The 19,136-nt window shown below is 40.4% G+C and overlaps 1 protein-coding gene across 4 annotated transcripts in view; it reads left to right on the top strand.

The window, feature by feature from the left end:
* Positions 1–4,808: 4,808 nt before the first annotated feature.
* Bicra (BRD4 interacting chromatin remodeling complex associated protein) overlaps positions 4,809–19,136 on the top strand; it is a 367,621-nt gene continuing 353,293 nt past the window's right edge. For 3 of the 4 annotated variants that reach the window (XM_067760682.1, XM_067760683.1, XM_067760679.1), the window contains exon 1: positions 5,155–7,265. In XM_067760682.1, coding sequence (XP_067616783.1) covers positions 7,235–7,265 — 31 coding nt within the window. In that variant the 5' untranslated portion in view covers positions 5,155–7,234. Of the gene's footprint in view, positions 5,114–5,154; positions 7,266–19,136 lie in introns of those variants that run through there. The other variant, XM_067760680.1, reaches the window with a different exon arrangement.

The raw sequence follows: 19,136 nt of genomic DNA, 5'->3' as shown, positions 1-19,136 counted from the left end.
ATACCACACACCCGGACTTGGCATGGCGTAGCCCAGGGTTATTTTTTATAATCGCGGCCGAAGGCCGCCAACGCAGAAAGGTGTTCTGCGCAAAAATACTATGGATCCGACCCCCGGTTTCGAAGGTGCCCGCGGGTCTTTTTTCGGTTTTTCATTAATATCTTTTGAACGCGTTAAAATTTTTATTTTCCGCCTTCGGATTATTAATACTGATGTCGAGACGCGTCGTTTGACACCTCTCTCGATTTTGGTAGCGTATTAGCAGTCGACCCATCAACTAGACTATTACCTTAAAAATTTTCTTTCTTTGATTTAGCAATTCAAAAATAACTTAAATCCATATTTTTCTAATTTAACAAAGTTGAAATAAGTAAAATTGAATTATAAACCCTACAACCAAACTACAACATACATTCCTCAAACTTTGTGGTTCTTAGGCTCGGGTTTTCAGTTCGAGTTTAAACTACAGTTAAAGTTGACTAGAGTTTAACAGCAGAGTAACACTAGAGCAAGCAGCAACATTTTATCTTATCGAAAAAGAACTAAGTCCTTATCAACTTTAAATGAAGTCTAAACTCGCACTGAAAAACCGGGCATTAGTCAATCAGAAGTAGTCAGCCAAATTCTTCCTGCCAAGCTCTGGACAACTGTCAAACGATCAGCAGCTGTGCATGTGATTAAATTAAATGTCGAATTCATGTATATACTTTTGATATGTTTACTGATAAAGAATTATTTGTTGTTTCTTATAAAAAATTTATTCAAAAAATTTATCTCAAATTGAACGAAGAATAAGTCACTTAGTCAAAACGTGTCTAACACAGGAGATAAAATATCCAAAATTCGCCAACTCAAATATATATATATGGGTTATAGATATGGCGGAAAACCAAAAACCAATTGGTTGATTTCCCGTAGGTTGGTTGGAACAACCGTTTTGTGTGGATATGGGAAGCATGTCACGGCTTTAAACTTATATGAATGTAACGATTGCATGCATACATACATAATTTGACAGAGGTTATATTTTTTATTAGAAAGGTTTATTTCTGCGCCCTGATAGAATTCATAGTTTTTGGCAGACCAAGATTTAAAGCAGATTTACATAAACACTAGAGTTACGTCGCTTTGTGATGTAATCATAACGCAACATTTTGCCACTTGTTTTGCTTCGAAGTGACATAAGCATTTACTTAAAGCTGGAGTCATTGGTGACGTATGTCGTATCGCTGTATCCGTATCCCTAACGTAATCAGCTGTTTATCGTTACGACGGTGAACCAAACCCCAATTGGTTGGCTACGATACGGTTACGACCTTAGCGGCACCAATAATCGATTGCATTGATTCTCATACGGATAGAGATTTAACATGCAAATGCAACAACAATGAGATCCATTTCCGCGTAAAAAAACCCTTATCCCCGCTTAGGTAATGCTTAATTGATTCTCATACGGATAGAGATTTAACATGCAAATGCAACAACAATGAGATCCATTTCCGCGTAAAAAAACCCTTATCCCCGCTTAGGTAATGCTTAAAGCTTAAAGCTGGAGACATTGGTGCTTTATCGGTAACCGTATCGGTAACCTTATAACAGCTGATTCGACCAACCTTATGAGAATCAATGCAATCGATTATTGGTGCCGCTAAGGTCGTAACCGTATCGTAGCCAACCAATTGGGTTTTGGTTTACCGTCGTAACGATAAACAGCTGATTACGTTAGGGATACGGATACAGCGATACGACATACGGCACCAATCCGTCTTTTGTCAGAAAAAGTATGGGAAACTATTTACTCCTCCAAGGCATTTCTACCCATCATCCCGTCGCAAAAATCCTGAGCCAGATAAATAATTTTGCACGTAAATGCAACAACAACGATTTGAGCCAGATAAATCCAGATAGAAGTCTGGTTCAATTTGTGAGCCAGATATGTTGTTAATTACTTGTCTTTAGTTTGGCAACGCTGCCTTTAATAAACCCAGTTTTTCAAAAATAGATGTCGCTGCTTAGCCTTTCGCCGTATGAGTTAAATGAAAATCAGCGGCGACATCTGCCTATCACATTTCAAGTGTGCAAAAATATCACGACCTTTGCTTCCCAAGTCTCTCAGTGATCCAGAGCATTCCCGTGAGAATTGAGCGTGATACGGAGCTAGAAAACTCACTGGATGATGGCTTCTATCCTCGAGTTCCAATGACACATGAACCAGATACGGATAGAGATTTAACTTGCAAATGCAACAACAATGAGATCCATTTCCGCGTAAAAAAACCCTTATCCCCGCTTAGGTAATGCTTATGAGACCCATCTAGCGGCAGTGATTAAATAACTAGCTACAGAACAGGGTGTACCTAAAATCGGAGACACGAACCTCTGGTGGCCATAATGTATAACATATAGCTGAATCAGTTGCGATGAATAGTGGACACGCATAGAATACATAAAATTAGTGTAGAGGGTGAAACATAAGCCGTGTTTTTTTACACGCGTATACATTTTGTTTGCGTATAAAAAAACGCCTATCCTAGCTTAGATAATGCTTAGGAGACCCATCTAGCGGCAGTGGTTAAACAACTAGCTACAGCTACAGGATGTACCGAAAATCCGAGACACAACCCTTTGTTGTATTTCTGTGTATGACATATAGCTGAATCAGTTGTGATAGATAGTGGACGCGCATAGAATACATGGAATTAGTGCAGAGGGTTAAACATGGACACATATTTCAGTTACGTCTGAGTATAATGCGTATTGAAATTTAGTAGTACTAATTTTATGCGTAAAAATTTCAGAGGTTTATTTAAAGTTTGTCGTTTGGCAGTCCATATAAAGTTTAAGCGTAAACGTATATAGACTTGAAAAAACACAGCCATAGACACATATTTCAGTTACAATTGAGTATAATGCGTATTGAAATTTAAATAAATAAATGTAAGGCGCGATAACCTCCGAAGGGATCTTAGGCCGAGCTTTTCTTCCAATTTGCGTCGTGCTCCTTTTTAATTTTTCCTACAAATTAGCGGGACGGGACCTACTTGTGTTATGCCGACTCCGAACGGCATCTGCGAGGCAGATGAGTTTTCACTGAGATCTTTTCATGGCAGAAATACACTCGGAGTCCTTGCCGAACACTGCCGAGGGGCGACCTCGTTTAGAAAAATTTTCTTCTAATTGGAAAACCGTATTTCTGAAATTTTGATGTTGCTTTGCCCGGGAGTAACCCAGGGCATTCGGTGTGGTCGGCGGAGCACGCTACCATCACACTACGGTGGCCTCTAAATTTTATGCGCAGCAATTTCAGAGGTGTGTTTAAAGTTTGACGCTTAGCAGTCCATATAAAGCTTAAGCGTAAACGTCTATAGATGAAAAAAAAAAAACACAGCTATTGTTGTTGCATTTGCAAGTTAAATCTCTATCCGTATCTGGTTCATGTGTCATTGGAACACGAGACATGTAATGTTTGAAAAGAAGCAACAGAAGGGAACAGACATAACAGTTGACATATATGATGTGTAAACAGGGCTGCCATTTCAAACATTTCAGACTAATTTAGGTCCTAATATTTTCTGTTGAACAAATTTTATACGCAGAGCACATGGAAACAGCAGAGTAATTTCAAAATTCTTCACTGAATGTTCGAGAAAAATGCCGCTTGTGTAAATTATCTTTGAAGTATTTAACTACCATTTTCTACAAATTTCGAAGAAAAAGTTCACACGACAACCTTTGTTTTGATCATGCCTTTTTTTTTTTTTTTGATTGCTCTCCAAAATTTCACTTTCTCTTCCAGAACCCACGCACATTCATTTTCCTATAAGCGACGGCCAAGACGCTAAAATCTTTAGAAAATAGTAGAAGCCACTGAGGACAAAACAAGTGTGATATCCTATCGTTCAACTGCCTGACAAGATGTTCAACATTGCTACTTTTTTGCGTTTTCAAAGGATGTTCAATATGACGAATCACACAGTCAGCTATCTTCTGCGGGTGATAGAAAGAGATACACAATGAGATCACGATATTTACTTTAAAGATCAGGTGATCGGGTCTACTTTTATTTTTGACATCTATGCCGAAGATATCACATTTGTCTCATCCACAATGGTAGAAGCTATTTCTTGAGACCTACGTACTGTACGAAATTGTTTGACAAACGGAATTATTCATGAGAATTTCTAGAGTGTAATTTATTACAGGCCAACCTAATTATAAAGCATTGTGTTTGCCAAAATGAGTATGCGTTTCGACAATGTAAAACATGTAAGCAAACGTCAAACCGAAATTTCATGCAGAACAAAAATTGCAAGTTGGCTTCTTACATGCCAACCTAATATAAACGCACGCAAGTCAAAAGTCTGTCAAAAATGTCTCATGCACATACAACTTGTATGAGAGCAACCCAAATTGAATTTGCTGCGTGAAAACCTAACTCGATTTCTAATTTTTGTTCTGCGTGACATTTAGATTTGACGTTTGCACACATGCTTTACATTGTCGCAACGCATGCTTATTTGGGTTAGGGCAAAAAACGCCGGTTGTTTGCGTGCGCTAAAAAACGCGGCGTGGTTTTATTAGGTTGGCATGTTAGACATGAGACATTTTTGACAAAAAGCTGTCGCAATGCGTTTTCATTCGGCTTTCCTGTTAAAAGGTCTTCGTTTGACAGTTTGTACCAGGCGTAATGACAGACACATTAGCAATGACGTAAATATTTTTATTTAGCAAATAATTTGGGGACTTTATCCTCAAATAATATTAATCCATCAAGTAAGAGCATTGATTTATTTTGGAAACCAATTTTTTACAATCGACGTGTACTATAAATAGCGAAAATGTTGTATATCATATGTAGCAAAGGGACTGACGTACTTCAAAAGATGCCCTAAAAAGAAGTGTAGATTTCAGAACATTTGGGCCATTCACAAGGCCTGCTATCCAACGTCATTATTATGACTTTAAACTTGCCATGTGTGCTTTGGTGTTGCTTCTCATATGAAATGTTTGTAAAAAGATATGTAAATCGGGTGTGCTTAGTTTTTGTCAACAAATTTATGTATTCTAATAATTAAAAAAATTTTAGCAAAATGTAAAAGACTACGAAAAAATGGTAGGTATCAAATAAAGTCCTGGCGGTTGCATAAATTTAGAATTTATGATTTTAACCGCTGGCTCTATTTAAATACAACATACAACTCATCGTAGTGTTCACAAAGGAGTGTTTAAAAAATACTTCATAAGACAGTAAAATACCTTGGCGCATAGTCATAAGCAAAATAAAATAGGTCATAAACTTGGTTACAACTTTTTTGACAAAAAACTTATATAAAATTATGTTAATAATCTGCAACTTAAATTAAAACCTATTTTATTTTGGCTATGCGCCCTTGTGAACTGCCTAATTACTGAAAAATTCCAAATCCCTTATTTCGCATTGAAATTCCTCAGCTTAATTTTCTACCAGACACTATTGCCAACTACCACGTCAGTCTTATCTTCTATTACGTGAAAGAGACAACACCTGTATGTACTCGTGTTATGTTTTCAGCTATGGACTTGTCTGCCTGCTTTAACAAAATTTGCGCTACCACATCTAAACAATTACTAATAATCTGAAATATACCAAAAAAATGATTAAACTTGTATTAAAATCAACATACGAGTGGATTTAATTTAACTATAGATATAATATTCTCAACTTGCATAAATCATTAATTTCGTTAAAAATTGCATTCCCCTAACCTACCTCAAGCAATTCAACAACAGCAAACACAATTGGCAACGCTAAGTCTGCCACAACGGCACGGAGTTGAAAGGCGACTATGAGAGAACTCAGCCGAAAAGTGACAATTTCTTCAGGATTTATTAAAAAATTTTTTATAAAAAGTGTATTTAACTCTTGTTAAGTATACACTTTATGTGTAATGCTTGAAACTTTGATTGAGAACAATGTGCAAATAGCAATAAAGTGTTTCAAATAGAAAGTGCCCAACGCAGTTTCTTCTACCGTGGTTCTTTGTCGCAGTCATGTCTAAGAGTGCAAAGAGAAAAAGTAAAACTTGGTGGAAAAAAAACACTTAAGTGCTAAAAATGCATTGAAAGCAATTTTAGGCGTAATATTGTTGAAAACTAATAAAATTCAGCCGTAGAAAATTATAATCTGTTGTTTAAATTGTAAAAAAAAGTGAAATTAGTAAGCATCAAAAGTAAAAAAAATTGTAAAATTTTGTTAGCGCCCGTTTGCTTTTTGCTTTTTCTCTATCATAGAAATGCATGCATGAAAGAGACAAAAAGTGTTTGTTCTTCACTAGCCATCATCGTTAGCTTCTTTTTGGCCTGCAAGTTCTTTGAATGCGTTTTGAAAAATCACGAATCACGAAATTTGTGTATGAACAAAAAGAAAAAGCGAAAAACTATTAGAGAAGGAAGTTAAATTTTGGTTTAATTGAGGACAAGTTCGTATTTGTTGTGTGGTTGAGTGACAAAATTTCACCATACACTTTCCAACCGACTGCCAAAAATTATCTACACATTTGACATTTTCCCCAAAGAGATGAAGAAAAAAAACCAATCCTTTTGTCTGCATTCAACACCTTGTCGGCATTGCAGAAAAAGGGCATGAACGATCGGATTTGATTAAATTACATGTGCACCAAATTGCAAATAGGAAAAAAGTGTATACAATTCATAAACAAGTGCAAGAGAATAATGTGAAAAGAATTTTAAACAATAAATAAAATGTGCAAAAAGTGTATTATTTAATGAAAATGAGAAAGAAGCGAAACTCCACGTTTTTGGTGCCGCTGTTAATGTTGCTGCTGTCATTACATTTTCCTTAGCTGCTTTGCATAGCTCTGCCTAAAGTGGTCTAGTGAGTTCCCCTACTTCCTTCCCTCTTTTGAAAGGTTATGTCCTCTTGTTTATATGCATAGACACCAACCATTTTAGTTACAAGCCTACCAAATGTGTTTATATTTTGCTGTGTTATTTTCAAAATTATGTATGCGCGTATTTTCAAAAACAATCATCCGTGAGGTGCATACAGAATAATGGTAAAAATGTGCAAAACTGTGCTTACGTTTCTGACTTCTAACAACGAACGTTAAATCTCAATGAAAGAAAGTTCAATAAACCAAACATAAAGTTTCTACAAATCACTGCAAACAAAACAACAACAATAATTCAATTCAATTTTTCTCCTGAACATTGGAAAAATAAAAAAGCAACTCCAATGAGTCGACGACAGTCTATGGATCGACCAGGTATGTAAATACTACAGCTTTTTTGCTTACATTCTTATTTAAATAAATGATAAATCAATTTTCAAACATACATTTTCACATAACTACGTACATATATACATGTGTACACACAAATTAAGTATGCTTGACCAAAAAATTATATATTGGTGAAAATGCATGTACATATGCAAAAAAGATAAAATAATTTCACCATACAATAAAACACCTAGAGCCGCCACAAAAATGTTGAAAACGTGACCCTTTTCACCACTCAGCAGCTGATGGGTTGTTTTTGTCAACATACTACCAAAGATGGATAAAATAATAACAAAGAGAATAAAATGATTATTTCATCCTTTTTGCTACTCGCATTTTGCATGCGCACCGCAAACATCAATTTTGTGGAATGAAATAAAAGCAGTAATGATATTATTGAATTAGAGTTTGGTGAGTGGTTTGGTGTGGGGGAATATCAACAAAACTTACACGCCTGTTCATCAGTTGATTTTTAATTGCTAATTGCACATAGCACAGCCAAGGGTACCTGGGGTCTTTTTGTTTTTGCCAATTGGGAACACTAAAGGCCGCGGTACAATGACATTTTTCATATAAATACAATGCGTTTAACACAAGCTTATGCATTCCAATAACATCGCCACAATCAACCAAGATGTTACGTTTGTAAATATGACGAAACTTCAGACTTGAAAATTGAAGTTTATTACGCCTTGCCCACAAAAATTCGCGAAGCACTGTTCTAAACATTCTCCCTATACAACAAAAATACTTCCTAACATATTTTATTGCAGTTTTTAATTGTGAAAAATGGTAGAAAATTTACCAACCAGTGAGAAAAATAATCAGCCCAATTCTAAACGAAAATTCCGTGCGAGTTTTTTCCCTTCTCCCATTCCTCGTATTCTAAATAAAAATTCCGTGAGAGTTTTTTCGCTTCTCCCTTTCCTCCTATTCTGAACAATGTTCGAAAAAGAGGAAACCCATGGTTCAATTATGTACAGGTTGGCTCATCTCATCAAAAGGAGATGGCAAACTCAAAATGAAACCAACACATTGGCAACATTTTACTTACACTTCTAAGTTTTATGTTTCCATTCCATACCATTCGCACCAACACCAATACACAGATTTTGACAATTTGAACAGACCTATTTTGTTGCTTTACAGATGAGCCAACCTGTATATAGTTGAACCATGGAGGAAACCGGTTATGGGAGAAAAGTAGGTATTATGAATGTAAGGGAGAGGGAGATTTCTTTGCCATTTCATAGGCGTTTTTTCACTAGTTAAATTAAAGGGAATGCATCAAAATAGTTAAAGGAAATTGGTTCTTTTAAGAAAGAACACTTATTTGTAGGAATTTGCGCTAAAATATGTATTTATTTTCTACCACAATATTCTCACTGTTAATACAACAAGAACAGCAACCACAATATTCTTTATTTTAAGTCGAAAAGTATATCATAAGCAACGGAAGAGCTCTTCGCATATTTGATGCAGCCATCCAGAAATTGCGCAAGGATTTTTTAAGAAGGCTTAATTAGATTTTGGCATATGGCGAAAGGCGAACTCAACTCAACGTGGCCGCCAGAAAATTGCTTTGCAGAATGAAAGCAGGCAACTCCGGCGGATTTGTGTTAACCCGCCGTCTTCTTCTTATGCTCCCCTGTTGATGTTGCTGTGGCACCAATTCATTACTCATTTCAGTGTATACCACATGAAATGCAATAATGTGCATTGTTTATACCTTATTTCTTAATTTCAAACAAATTCGCAACAATAATTAAACTTTTCAATTTTTTAAACAAAATAAGAAATGCGCAACGAAATTTCAATTGACAAAACAGCTGACTTCGAAAATTCGAAATTCCTATTCCCCAATTTTTCTTCTCCCTAGGAGAAAAGAATTGGAGGAATTTTTCCGCGGGAATAAAAAAATACGCGAGAACAAAATTCCGCGAGAATATTTAGAATTGGTCTGAATTTCACTTGCAAAGTGTGCCAACACCCTTAGCCAAAGCAAATGTGAAATTGTTCTTCTTATGATTTGCTTGGAACGAAATTGGCGAGTTGGCTACTTTTCAATATCAGTTGGCGCCAGTGTCGCTCATTCTACCATTCTCCATAAAAATACGTGCAATCTATTCATAATGCATAAGCATGTGTTAAACTCATCTATATGAAAAACTGCTTATGTGTTCGAGCTATAATGAAGGCCAAGTTCTCCTCCACCTGCCTTTCTCAACTCAGTGGACATTGTTGTTGTTGTAGCAGTGTTGTCGGCAGGCATCGGGGCAATTTAGAAACGAAACATCAAAACCAAGAAGAATTAGACAAGGGGTGCCACAGGGTGGTGTCCTATCCCCACTTTTGTTTAATTTCTACATATCTAAGCTGCCTTTACCACCAGAAGGAGTCACTATCGTTTCATACGCCGATGACTGCACAATAATGGCCACAGGCCCAGGCCCAGAGATCGATGAGCTATGCAATAAAATAAACGGCTATCTCCCTGATCTCTCCAGTTTTTTCGCCTCGCGAAACCTGGCAATGTCACCGACTAAATCTTCCGCGACCTTATTTACAACATGGACGTCCCAAATGTAGACCATTTGGAACATCCACGTCGATGGCACTACGCTACCGACTGTCCTACACCCCAAAATCTTGGGTGTGACGTTTGATCAGGAGTCATCGGCGTAGGAAACGATTGTGACTCCTTCCGGTGGTGAAGGTAGTTTAGATATTTAGAAATTAAACAAAAGTGGGGATAGGACACCACCCTGTGGCACCCCTTGTTTAATTCTCCTTGGTTTTGATGTTCGTTTCTGAATTGCACCGATGCCTGCCGACCACCCAGATAATTTGCGGTCCACCTTTTAAGACATGGGGGAAGGGTAGACCCTTCCAGGTCTTGCAGTAATGAGCCGTGGTTGACCGTATCAAAGGCTTTTGATAGGTCTAGCGCTACGAGTACTGTTCTATGGTGGGGGTATTGATTCAAACCGCAATTTATCTGGGTGCTAATGACATTTAGCGCGGAGGTAGTGCTATGGAGTTTTCTGAAGCCATGCTGATGAGGGGCTAGCTGCAAATGTGCTTGGAAATAAGGGAGCAAAATGGCTTCAAGCGTCTTTGCCACTGGCGATAGGAGAGATATCGGACGATATGATTCACCTACGTTAGCTGGTTTCCCAGGCTTTAGTAGCGGGACCACCTTGGCCATTTTATTTCTCGGGTATGGCAAAGGTGGAGAGAGACAGGTTGAAGACATGCGCTAAATATTTGAAACCCTCTTTCCCTAGGTTTTTAAGCATCGGCATGGCTATGCCGTCTGGGCCCACTGCTTTGGATGGTTTAGCGCGACCAATGGCGTCCTCAACCTCTCTAGCGGTGGTGGTGATTGGTGACGCGCTGAATTTGTGTTTATGTGCGTGTCTATTGGCTCTCCGTCTATCTTTGTCGACCGTAGGATGCATTATATATTGTCGGCAAAAAGCGCTCGCGCATTTTTTCGCATCCGACAGCACCTTCTCGCCAAAGGCGATGGAAACTTTGTCTTTGTGCTTAGTCGGATTCGATAGGGACTTTACGGTGGACCAAAGTTTACCTACACCGGTAGAGAGGTTACAATCTCTTAGGTGCTCTTCCCATTTCGCCCGCTTGTGTTCGTCCACAAGCAATCTGATGCGCTGGTTTATATCCCTTATTTGGGGGTCGCCTGGATCAAGCTGTCTTATAAGGTCGCGTTCCCTCGCTAAGCTCGCGGCCTCCGCCGGGAAGTGGGGCCGGATTTCGGGAATTCTCCCGGCGGGAATGAAATGTGCCGAGGCGGATTCAATGACCTTAAGGAAGGCACGCTCTCCTTGGCGGGCATCAGTCGGGATAGGGAGGGCAGCAAAGCTGCTACCTGTTGCAGATTTATATTCTTCCCACTTTCCTTTTTTGAAGTTTATGAAAGTTCGTTTTTCGGTGACGATGAAGTCGGCGGTACGCTCGAACGAAATAAGTATGGGCAGGTGGTCGGATGCCAATGTTACCATCGGCTGCCAGTTGACGCAGTTTACGAGTTCTGCGCTCACGATTGAGATATCTGGCGAGCTATGACAGCTTCCTACCATACGTGTGGGGGCGTCTCCGTTTATTGTGCAGAACGTCGTTTCTTCTATTTGATCCGCCAACATCTCACCCCTACTGTCCGCCCGCAAGTTTGAATGCCATAGGTCGTGATGGGCATTGAAATCGCCTAAGATAATGCGATTGTTGCCAGTGAGTAAGGCCTCGATTTTAGGGCGGTATCCACTGGGGCAACAGGTGACAGGAGGGATGTAGATGTTTATGATTTCTAGATTTGCATCGCCTGACCGGACAGATAAGCCTTGACGTTCTAAGACATTGTCCCTGCGGTCGATGCCAGGATCAAATATATGATATTGCACAGAGTGGTGTATAATAAACGCGAGGCCGCCTCCTTTTCCGCTCTCGCGGTCCTTCCTGTGGACATTATACCCAGAGCAGGTCTGCAATGCAGATCTCGCTGTGAGTTTAGTCTCTTGAATCGCAGCAATGCGGATGTTGTGCCGCTTCATGAAATCGACTATCTCCGTAATCTTCCCAGTTAGTCCATTACAGTTTATCTGCAGAATTCTGAAGTCCATGAGGGGTGACGCCGCCACTCTAGGGGTAAGTGACGGGTAACTACGCCTAGGTTGTGGAAGGCCAGGACGCAATTGCTGTTGTGGCCTTGGGACTGGGCGCCCTTGGGCAAGCATTGGGGTACCCGGATGATTTGGGTTTGCGACCTGGCAACATGGCGCGATGAAACCCGTCGAGGGGTTGCCGTCGCGGAGACCAGAACATCTAGGAAAGTGGCACCACCCAAGGCAGGAGCTGCATTGAGCGGATGTCGCAAACCTATATATTCTGTGCTGGCAGACGGTGCAAACGGAGGTAGGGACTAAGAGTCTGTTTCCCTGACCTGCACGATTGCTGCCAGAAAAGAGGGAGGGGGAGAGGAAGACGGGGGCAGGGGCTGATGCTCAGCATTGCTACCAGCTCTGTTTGAGTTGTTGGCGCCGTGGGGCGCGAGCAGCAGCGGGTACTTGTTGTGGCTTGCTGAGCAGCGAGGCTGCTGGAAGGTAGTGGGGGGGGGGGGGGCGCTTAGGCGTAGACTACGGGACGCCCTTGGGCGTGAGCAGCAAGGAGCCACAAAAGATTTATTAAAGTTACGTGGACGTCGGGTTTTGGTATCAAGCCCAGAACAACCTGTCCGATGAAACCATCCCTTGCACGAGGCACACTGAACAGAGTATGACCGTCCTAAAAAGATTCTTTTCTGGCAAATGCAGCAAAACCATTTCTCAGGACCGGGGTCAGGAGACGGACCCGGATTGGGTTCGATACCTTCCCGGAGTAAGAGAATATGTAGCAGTCCTGCTGCAAGGAGCTGCTGGGAGGATGACAATTTGTGGGAGGGACGAAACAAATTAAATGGGGTCACACTGAAATGACAGTCCTTGGTCGGGAAAAATCCCGAGTCGCTCCGGTACATAGAACCGACTGCTTGTGTTTTTTTGCTTCATACGGCTGAGTTTTCAGGTGCCGTATTTCCTCAAAATGCTTACGGAAATGACTCCTTAAGTCCCTAGGCGGTGCAGGCTCATCAATCAGATGTCTGTTGGGATGCCCAGGTTTCTGTACTCAGTGGACGGTGTTGTTGTTGTTGTAGCGATAAGGTTACTTCCCGAAGGCTTTGGGGAGTGTTATCGATGTGATGGTCCTTTGCCGGATACAGATCCGGTACGTTCCGGTAACACAGCTCCATTAAGTTGCTAGCTCGACCATCTCGGGAACGATTTATATGGCCACATTAAACCTTTAGGCCATCCCTCCCCCCACCCCAGAGCTTCGTCTGTTAGTGAAACGGGATTCGCCGCTCGAAGGTGAGGTTGACAATTGGGTTTGGAGAAGCTATATATTGCGCTGGCAACCTGAAAAGGTTGCGCTCCCCATCCCTTGAACCTGGTATTTTAGTCCCCTCTTACGACAGGCATACCTACCGCGGGTATAATCTAACCCCCTAACCCGCTGGGGGTACTCACACTGCTACTAAGTGGACGCCTTCCCTGGTTTTGCTTTCAAATACAGGTGAAGATAGTAATACTTTCCTTGCCTAACCGGCTTCATCCACTCGCTGCACTATGAAAGATCATAAAGCACGAAAAGGACAGATTTGATTATCAAAAAGATTTAACTTAATAACATGATATCGTTGACTACAATGTCCCGTATACCACTCAGTGAGAGTTGTTAGGTCTTCCCTGCTTAGATTAATGAGTATCGCCGATACTCTCATGCTGGGAGCATTTACAGTTCAACCAGTGTTGCCTGAACTACTTCCTTACCAGTTATGATTTCGTTAGTGTTGGACTTTATGAGCCCACAGAATGGGTCTGGACCAAAAAATTCTTCAAAGCTTAGAAGTAGTTGTGTGCAAGGCACGCAAGGTGTCTGACATAATGAGGACTCTCCTCGAGGATAAGCCTCTCCGTAGACATTATTCCCCGCAAACTCCTATTACATGGATTTCTGCCTCAAAAATAGTAGGACACCATCTCACTGGAATCGATTTCTTGAAGTTCAACCTATAGATCACAGCTCCTGTTTTTCTGTCATCAAATTTTGATCCATCCGTGAACCACACCTCAGAGTCAGCGTAAATATATGAAATCCCTGTTTCCCAAAGAGTTCTACCCACAATTGAAAATTCTGTGAGTTTCTGAGTGCAGGGCTCATTGCTTCACGTAATTGCAATATGGATTTTCTATGAATTTTCTTATTACTTTCACATTCCTTGTAATTTTTCCGATATTTTGGTTCAGAAATATTGCATATTTCTCTATTAGAATATTGAAAAGAAGTAGTCCCACTAAGGCATCATCAGGGGACGTTCTCATCACAACTGTTATTCCAATAAAAACTAATTTTTTGTTTGTTTTTGTAGCGACAAAGACACTCCCCGAAGGTTTTGGGGAGTGTTATGGATGTTGATGGTCGCAACAAACAAATTAAATGGGTAATGGTCCTTTCCGATAACAAAAACCATTGAGGTACAAGCCTGATAATCTCGGGAACGATTTAATATGAACACATTGAACTTTCTAGGCCAGTGCTAGTCATGAATAGCATGAGCTATTAAAATTTAACATTTATAATAATAATAAATTAGATTAATCAAATTAAATTAAATATAACGGATAATAGTGAAATATTTATGTATGTAAATGTAAATCTTAGAACTAAATAAAATTAATTAATAAATATTAAATACAGCAGTAGTGATGATAACTTTTGGCTGGTTATAGATCGAATAGTATTTAACAAATAAAGAAAGAAGACACAGAGAAAGGAAAGGGACTTAGAAATGAACATTTTAACAACAACAATTTGAGATCCAGTTTAAGAGTCGTTAAAAAATGATGTTAGCTCTTTTTTGAAGTGCAGAGCATTAATTAAGGGTCGAAGGCTTGTAGGTAGGGAGTTCCAAAGACGTATTGCAGTAACAAAGAATGGGCGCTCAGAGGTTAGCGTGCGGTATCTAATGTGCTTAAGAAGAAGCACCGATCTTGATGATTGCAGAAAAATAAGTTTACGATATAGATAGTCAGGTTCCTTCGTGTGTATCAATTTATGGAGGAAGGACATTGTTTTGACTTTTAAAAGATTTTCGAAACAAATGTTTAGCAACCTTTCAGCATGTTGTGATACGTGGTCAAGTTGTTGTTGTTGTTGTAGCAATGCTCGCCCCACCTAATAGCCGCGACCGATCACAAATTGTCATCAATATCCTCTAACGGGAGTCCAAGGAAACTTGCCGTTTCAACAGGGGTGGACCATAAGGAAAGGGGTGTTAGAGGCGTTGGTTCCACATTACAATTAAAGAGATGGTTGGTGTCATGTGGGGACACATTGCAAGCAGGGCATACCTTTTGTATGTCGGGGTTGATTCTGGATAGGTAAGAGTTTAACCTGTTACAGTATCCAGAACGAAGTTGAGAAAGAGTGACACGCGTTTCCCTGGGGAGTATGCGTTCCTCTTCTGCGAGTTCTGGATATTTTTCTTCAAGTACTGGATTCACCGGGCAATTCCCGACATAAAGGTCCGACGCCTGTCTATGGAGTTCACCAAGGAACTCGCCTCATTATGCAGATGGTGTTCTGGGGACATAAGAAGACAGCCCGTGGCGATTCTGAGAGCAGTATTTTGGCAGGCCTGTAGTTTCTTCCAGTGGGTGGTTTTTAGGCTTGGCGACCATATGGGTGACGCGTAGCACGTAATCGGCTGGCTAATTGCTTTGTATGTGGTCAAGAGCGTTTCTTCATCTTTTCCCCAGGTATTTCCAGCAAGGGATTTGAGGATTTTATTACGGCTCTGAATTCTTGGAACAATTGCGGTTGCGTGCGCACCAAAATGTAGATCCTGATCAAACGTCACACCCAAGATTTTGGGGTGTAGGACAGTCGGTAGCTTAGTGCCATCGACGTGGATGTTCAATATGGTCGACATTTGGGGCGTCCATGTTGTAAATAAGGTCGCGGAAGATTTAGTCGGTGACAATGCCAGGTTTCGCGAGGCGAAAAAACTGGAGAGATCAGGGAGATAGCCGTTTATTTTATTGCATAGCTCATCGATCTTTGGGCCTGGGCCTGTGGTCAAGTCTTTTCAACCCATAAACATATCTAGCAATGTTGTTGTAAACAACATTTAGTTTGTTCTTGCACAGATAGTCATAGTTTGAGTAAATCACACAATCATGGAGTAGCGTAGGTATTAAGTACGCTTTAGCCAGAAGTAGTCTTATGTGCAAAGGCGTGAAATACTGTGTTAACCATAGTGTACGAAGCATTCCATACACTTTTCCAACCGTTTTAAAAATATGGTCTTTCCATGTCAATGTTTTGTTAAAAATTACACCTAAGTTTTTCGCCGTATCTACGTATTCTATAACGGAATTGTCGAACACTACATTCTCTAAATCATTAGTCAAATAGTCAGAAATAAAACAGAAAATAATTTGTAAACAATTACGATTTAGTCACAAAGTTATTCCAAAAGTAACCGAAAGAGTCCCGAATTAGCACTGAAATTATGCCGATTTAGTCGAGATATTTTCATAAAATAGTACCGAAAAACTACTAAAACTATCTCGGAAACAATCCCCAATGCTGTATCGATTTTAAAAACTGTTTCTTGTTTGCTGCCGAAGAGTAGACGGGGTGTAGTGGCCCATCCCAATTCTGAAATTCTTAGACCTAAAGTAAAACTGTTATAGATCCATGTTTCTGGCAAGAGGGTGGCGTTCTTATTAGATTTGATAGAGCTTTGTCGCTTCCTACTGCTTTATGTTACAATTATATACCTTAGACTCTTATACTGTTGATTACAAAATATTGTTACGAATATTAGCAAAACGTAAGGAGTGCTGCCATTTCCAGGCCGATGCTAAGCAGTGACGTGAATTCACATAAATAATTCAATCATTATGTATCTACATAAACGAATCAATAATTGCGTCTACACATATGTACACATTCCGACGAGCAACATTTACATACAAGGCAGCGAGAGATGAGATGTCACACACAGATGAATTTACTTATACGCTTATGTGTATGCGGGAGACTGTAAACTACAAACTCACATATGTACATCTGAGAAGCGCTAAAAAATAGACAATTGTAAACAAGTAGAAACTATATGAGAACTATACACACACGAATATAGTCGGTAAGTTCTGGAAATGGAAGAGCCTAGAAGTATGCAGCGTAAACTATAAAAGCGGGGCAGGCGAGTTTGAGTTGAGCTATCAATCAGTTTGATTAAGCACGCGATCTGGCGGCCAATAGTAGAGTTTCATTTGAGTTATCAATCAGTTTGGTTATTAAGCCAGCGAGCAGCAAAGTATAAGTGTTATTGTGAAGTACTTAATAAAGGCCATTTTTCCATCATTCAATATTGGAGTTATTTATTCAACAGTTTAGTGATTCGAACTTAGCAGAGGATTGCAAATAAGAGGATTTGCGGCAGATTCGTTACAATTGGTGTCAGAAGAGGAATTGTTGAATAAATTCCAGAGAACAACAAGGACATGGCAAAGTTCAGTGAATTGAAGATCCAGCAACTAAAGAAGGAGTTGGAGAGCCGTGGATTGAATACAAGCGGCGTTAAACTTGAACTTCAGGCACGGTTACGAGAGGCAATGGAAGCAGAAGGAATTGATGTGGAAGAGTATGACTTTCATCTTGATGGCGAGGAAATAACAAAAATGGAAGAAACACCGCAGACAATGGCGACCACAGACCTGAACATGATATTGGCTGCAATATCTGCTCAAACATCGACAATGTCATCACAGATGGAATCTCAAGAGACACGTATAACATCAAAGATTGAAGGACAAGAAACGCGTATGTCAGAAATGTCGACACAGATTACATCGAAGATGGAAGCACAAGAAACGCGTATGTCAGAAATGTCGACACAGATTACATCGAAGATGGAAGCACAAGAAACGCGTATATCCGAAATGTCGTCGCAAATGTCATCTCAGCTGGAATCGCAGGAGAACCGTATAACAGCGAAGATTGAAGCACAAGAGGCACGGATATCCGAAATGTCGGCTCAAATTTCAGCACAGATATCATCGCAGATCTCTGCTCAACTGGAAGAGCAAGAAGGACGTATTTCCTCGAAGTTGGAGGCGCAAGATACAAAAATTTTACAGTTTGAAGAAAAAATCGAGGCCGAGGTGGATGCTTTGAGAGGACGTATCGAGCAGTTGCAACTAAATCGCCCAGCAGTTTCAACTAGTAATTCAAAGGTAAAAACACCATCCTTTGACGGTTCTGTTCCTTTCCAGGTCTTTAAGCTACAGTTTGAGAAGACCGCAGCAGTGAACAACTGGAATGTGGAAGATAAAGTTGCCGCACTCTTCGTAGCATTGAAAGGACCAGCTGCCGAAATCTTACAGACTATTCCAGAGTACGAACGGAACAGTTATGACGCATTGATGGCTGCTGTAGAACGGCGATACGGAAGCGAACACAGGAAACAGATATTTCAAATAGAACTGCAAAACCGCTACCAAAAAGCTAACGAGACTTTGCAGGAGTTTGCTTCAGATGTTGAAAGGTTGGCTCATCTCGCAAATGCGGACGCACCCATGGAATACACCGAGAGGGTAAAAATCCAGAGTTTTATAAATGGCATACGAGACCTGGAAACGAAGCGAGTTACATACGCAAACCCAAAGCCAACATTCGCAGAAACGGTGTCACAAGCTCTGATTCAGGAAACAGCGTCGCTTCTGTGTAAGCCAGTTTTCAAAGCACGCCGTGTGGAAGTAGAAAGGCCAGAGTGGGTAGACGCAATATTGGAGGTGCTGAAAGGATCGCAAAAGCGGAGTGAAAAAGTTATCAAATCCTTGAAATGCGGGAAGTCCGGTCACATTGCACGTCATTGCGATCTTGGTCCTAATAGTTCCAACAATGTGGGTGGCCGTAAACGCAAAGCTGGAGGAGATGAGCAAGAGCGAGTAAGAGATAAAGAACGAAAACTTGCCCCAGCTATTGAATGTCCTGTGATATCTGTGTCGCAAATTGGAAGGAAATCAAGCAGTCTTACCGTCAGAGGGAATGTGGATGGCAAGGAGCGTGTACTGACTGTAGATACGGGCGCATCTCATTCCTTGATTCGATCTGATTTGGTCTACAAGAGAGTAAAGTCATTACCTGGAGCGAGGTTGCGTACGGTCACAGGCGAATATAACCAAGTCCAGGGAGAAGTAATATGTGAAGTCCTAATTGGGAAGGTCA

This window comes from Eurosta solidaginis, chromosome 1, assembly GCF_040869045.1.
Source record: "Eurosta solidaginis isolate ZX-2024a chromosome 1, ASM4086904v1, whole genome shotgun sequence".
Classification (NCBI taxonomy): Eukaryota; Metazoa; Arthropoda; class Insecta; order Diptera; family Tephritidae; genus Eurosta; species Eurosta solidaginis.
This window is presented reverse-complemented; position numbering and strand designations above follow the sequence as displayed.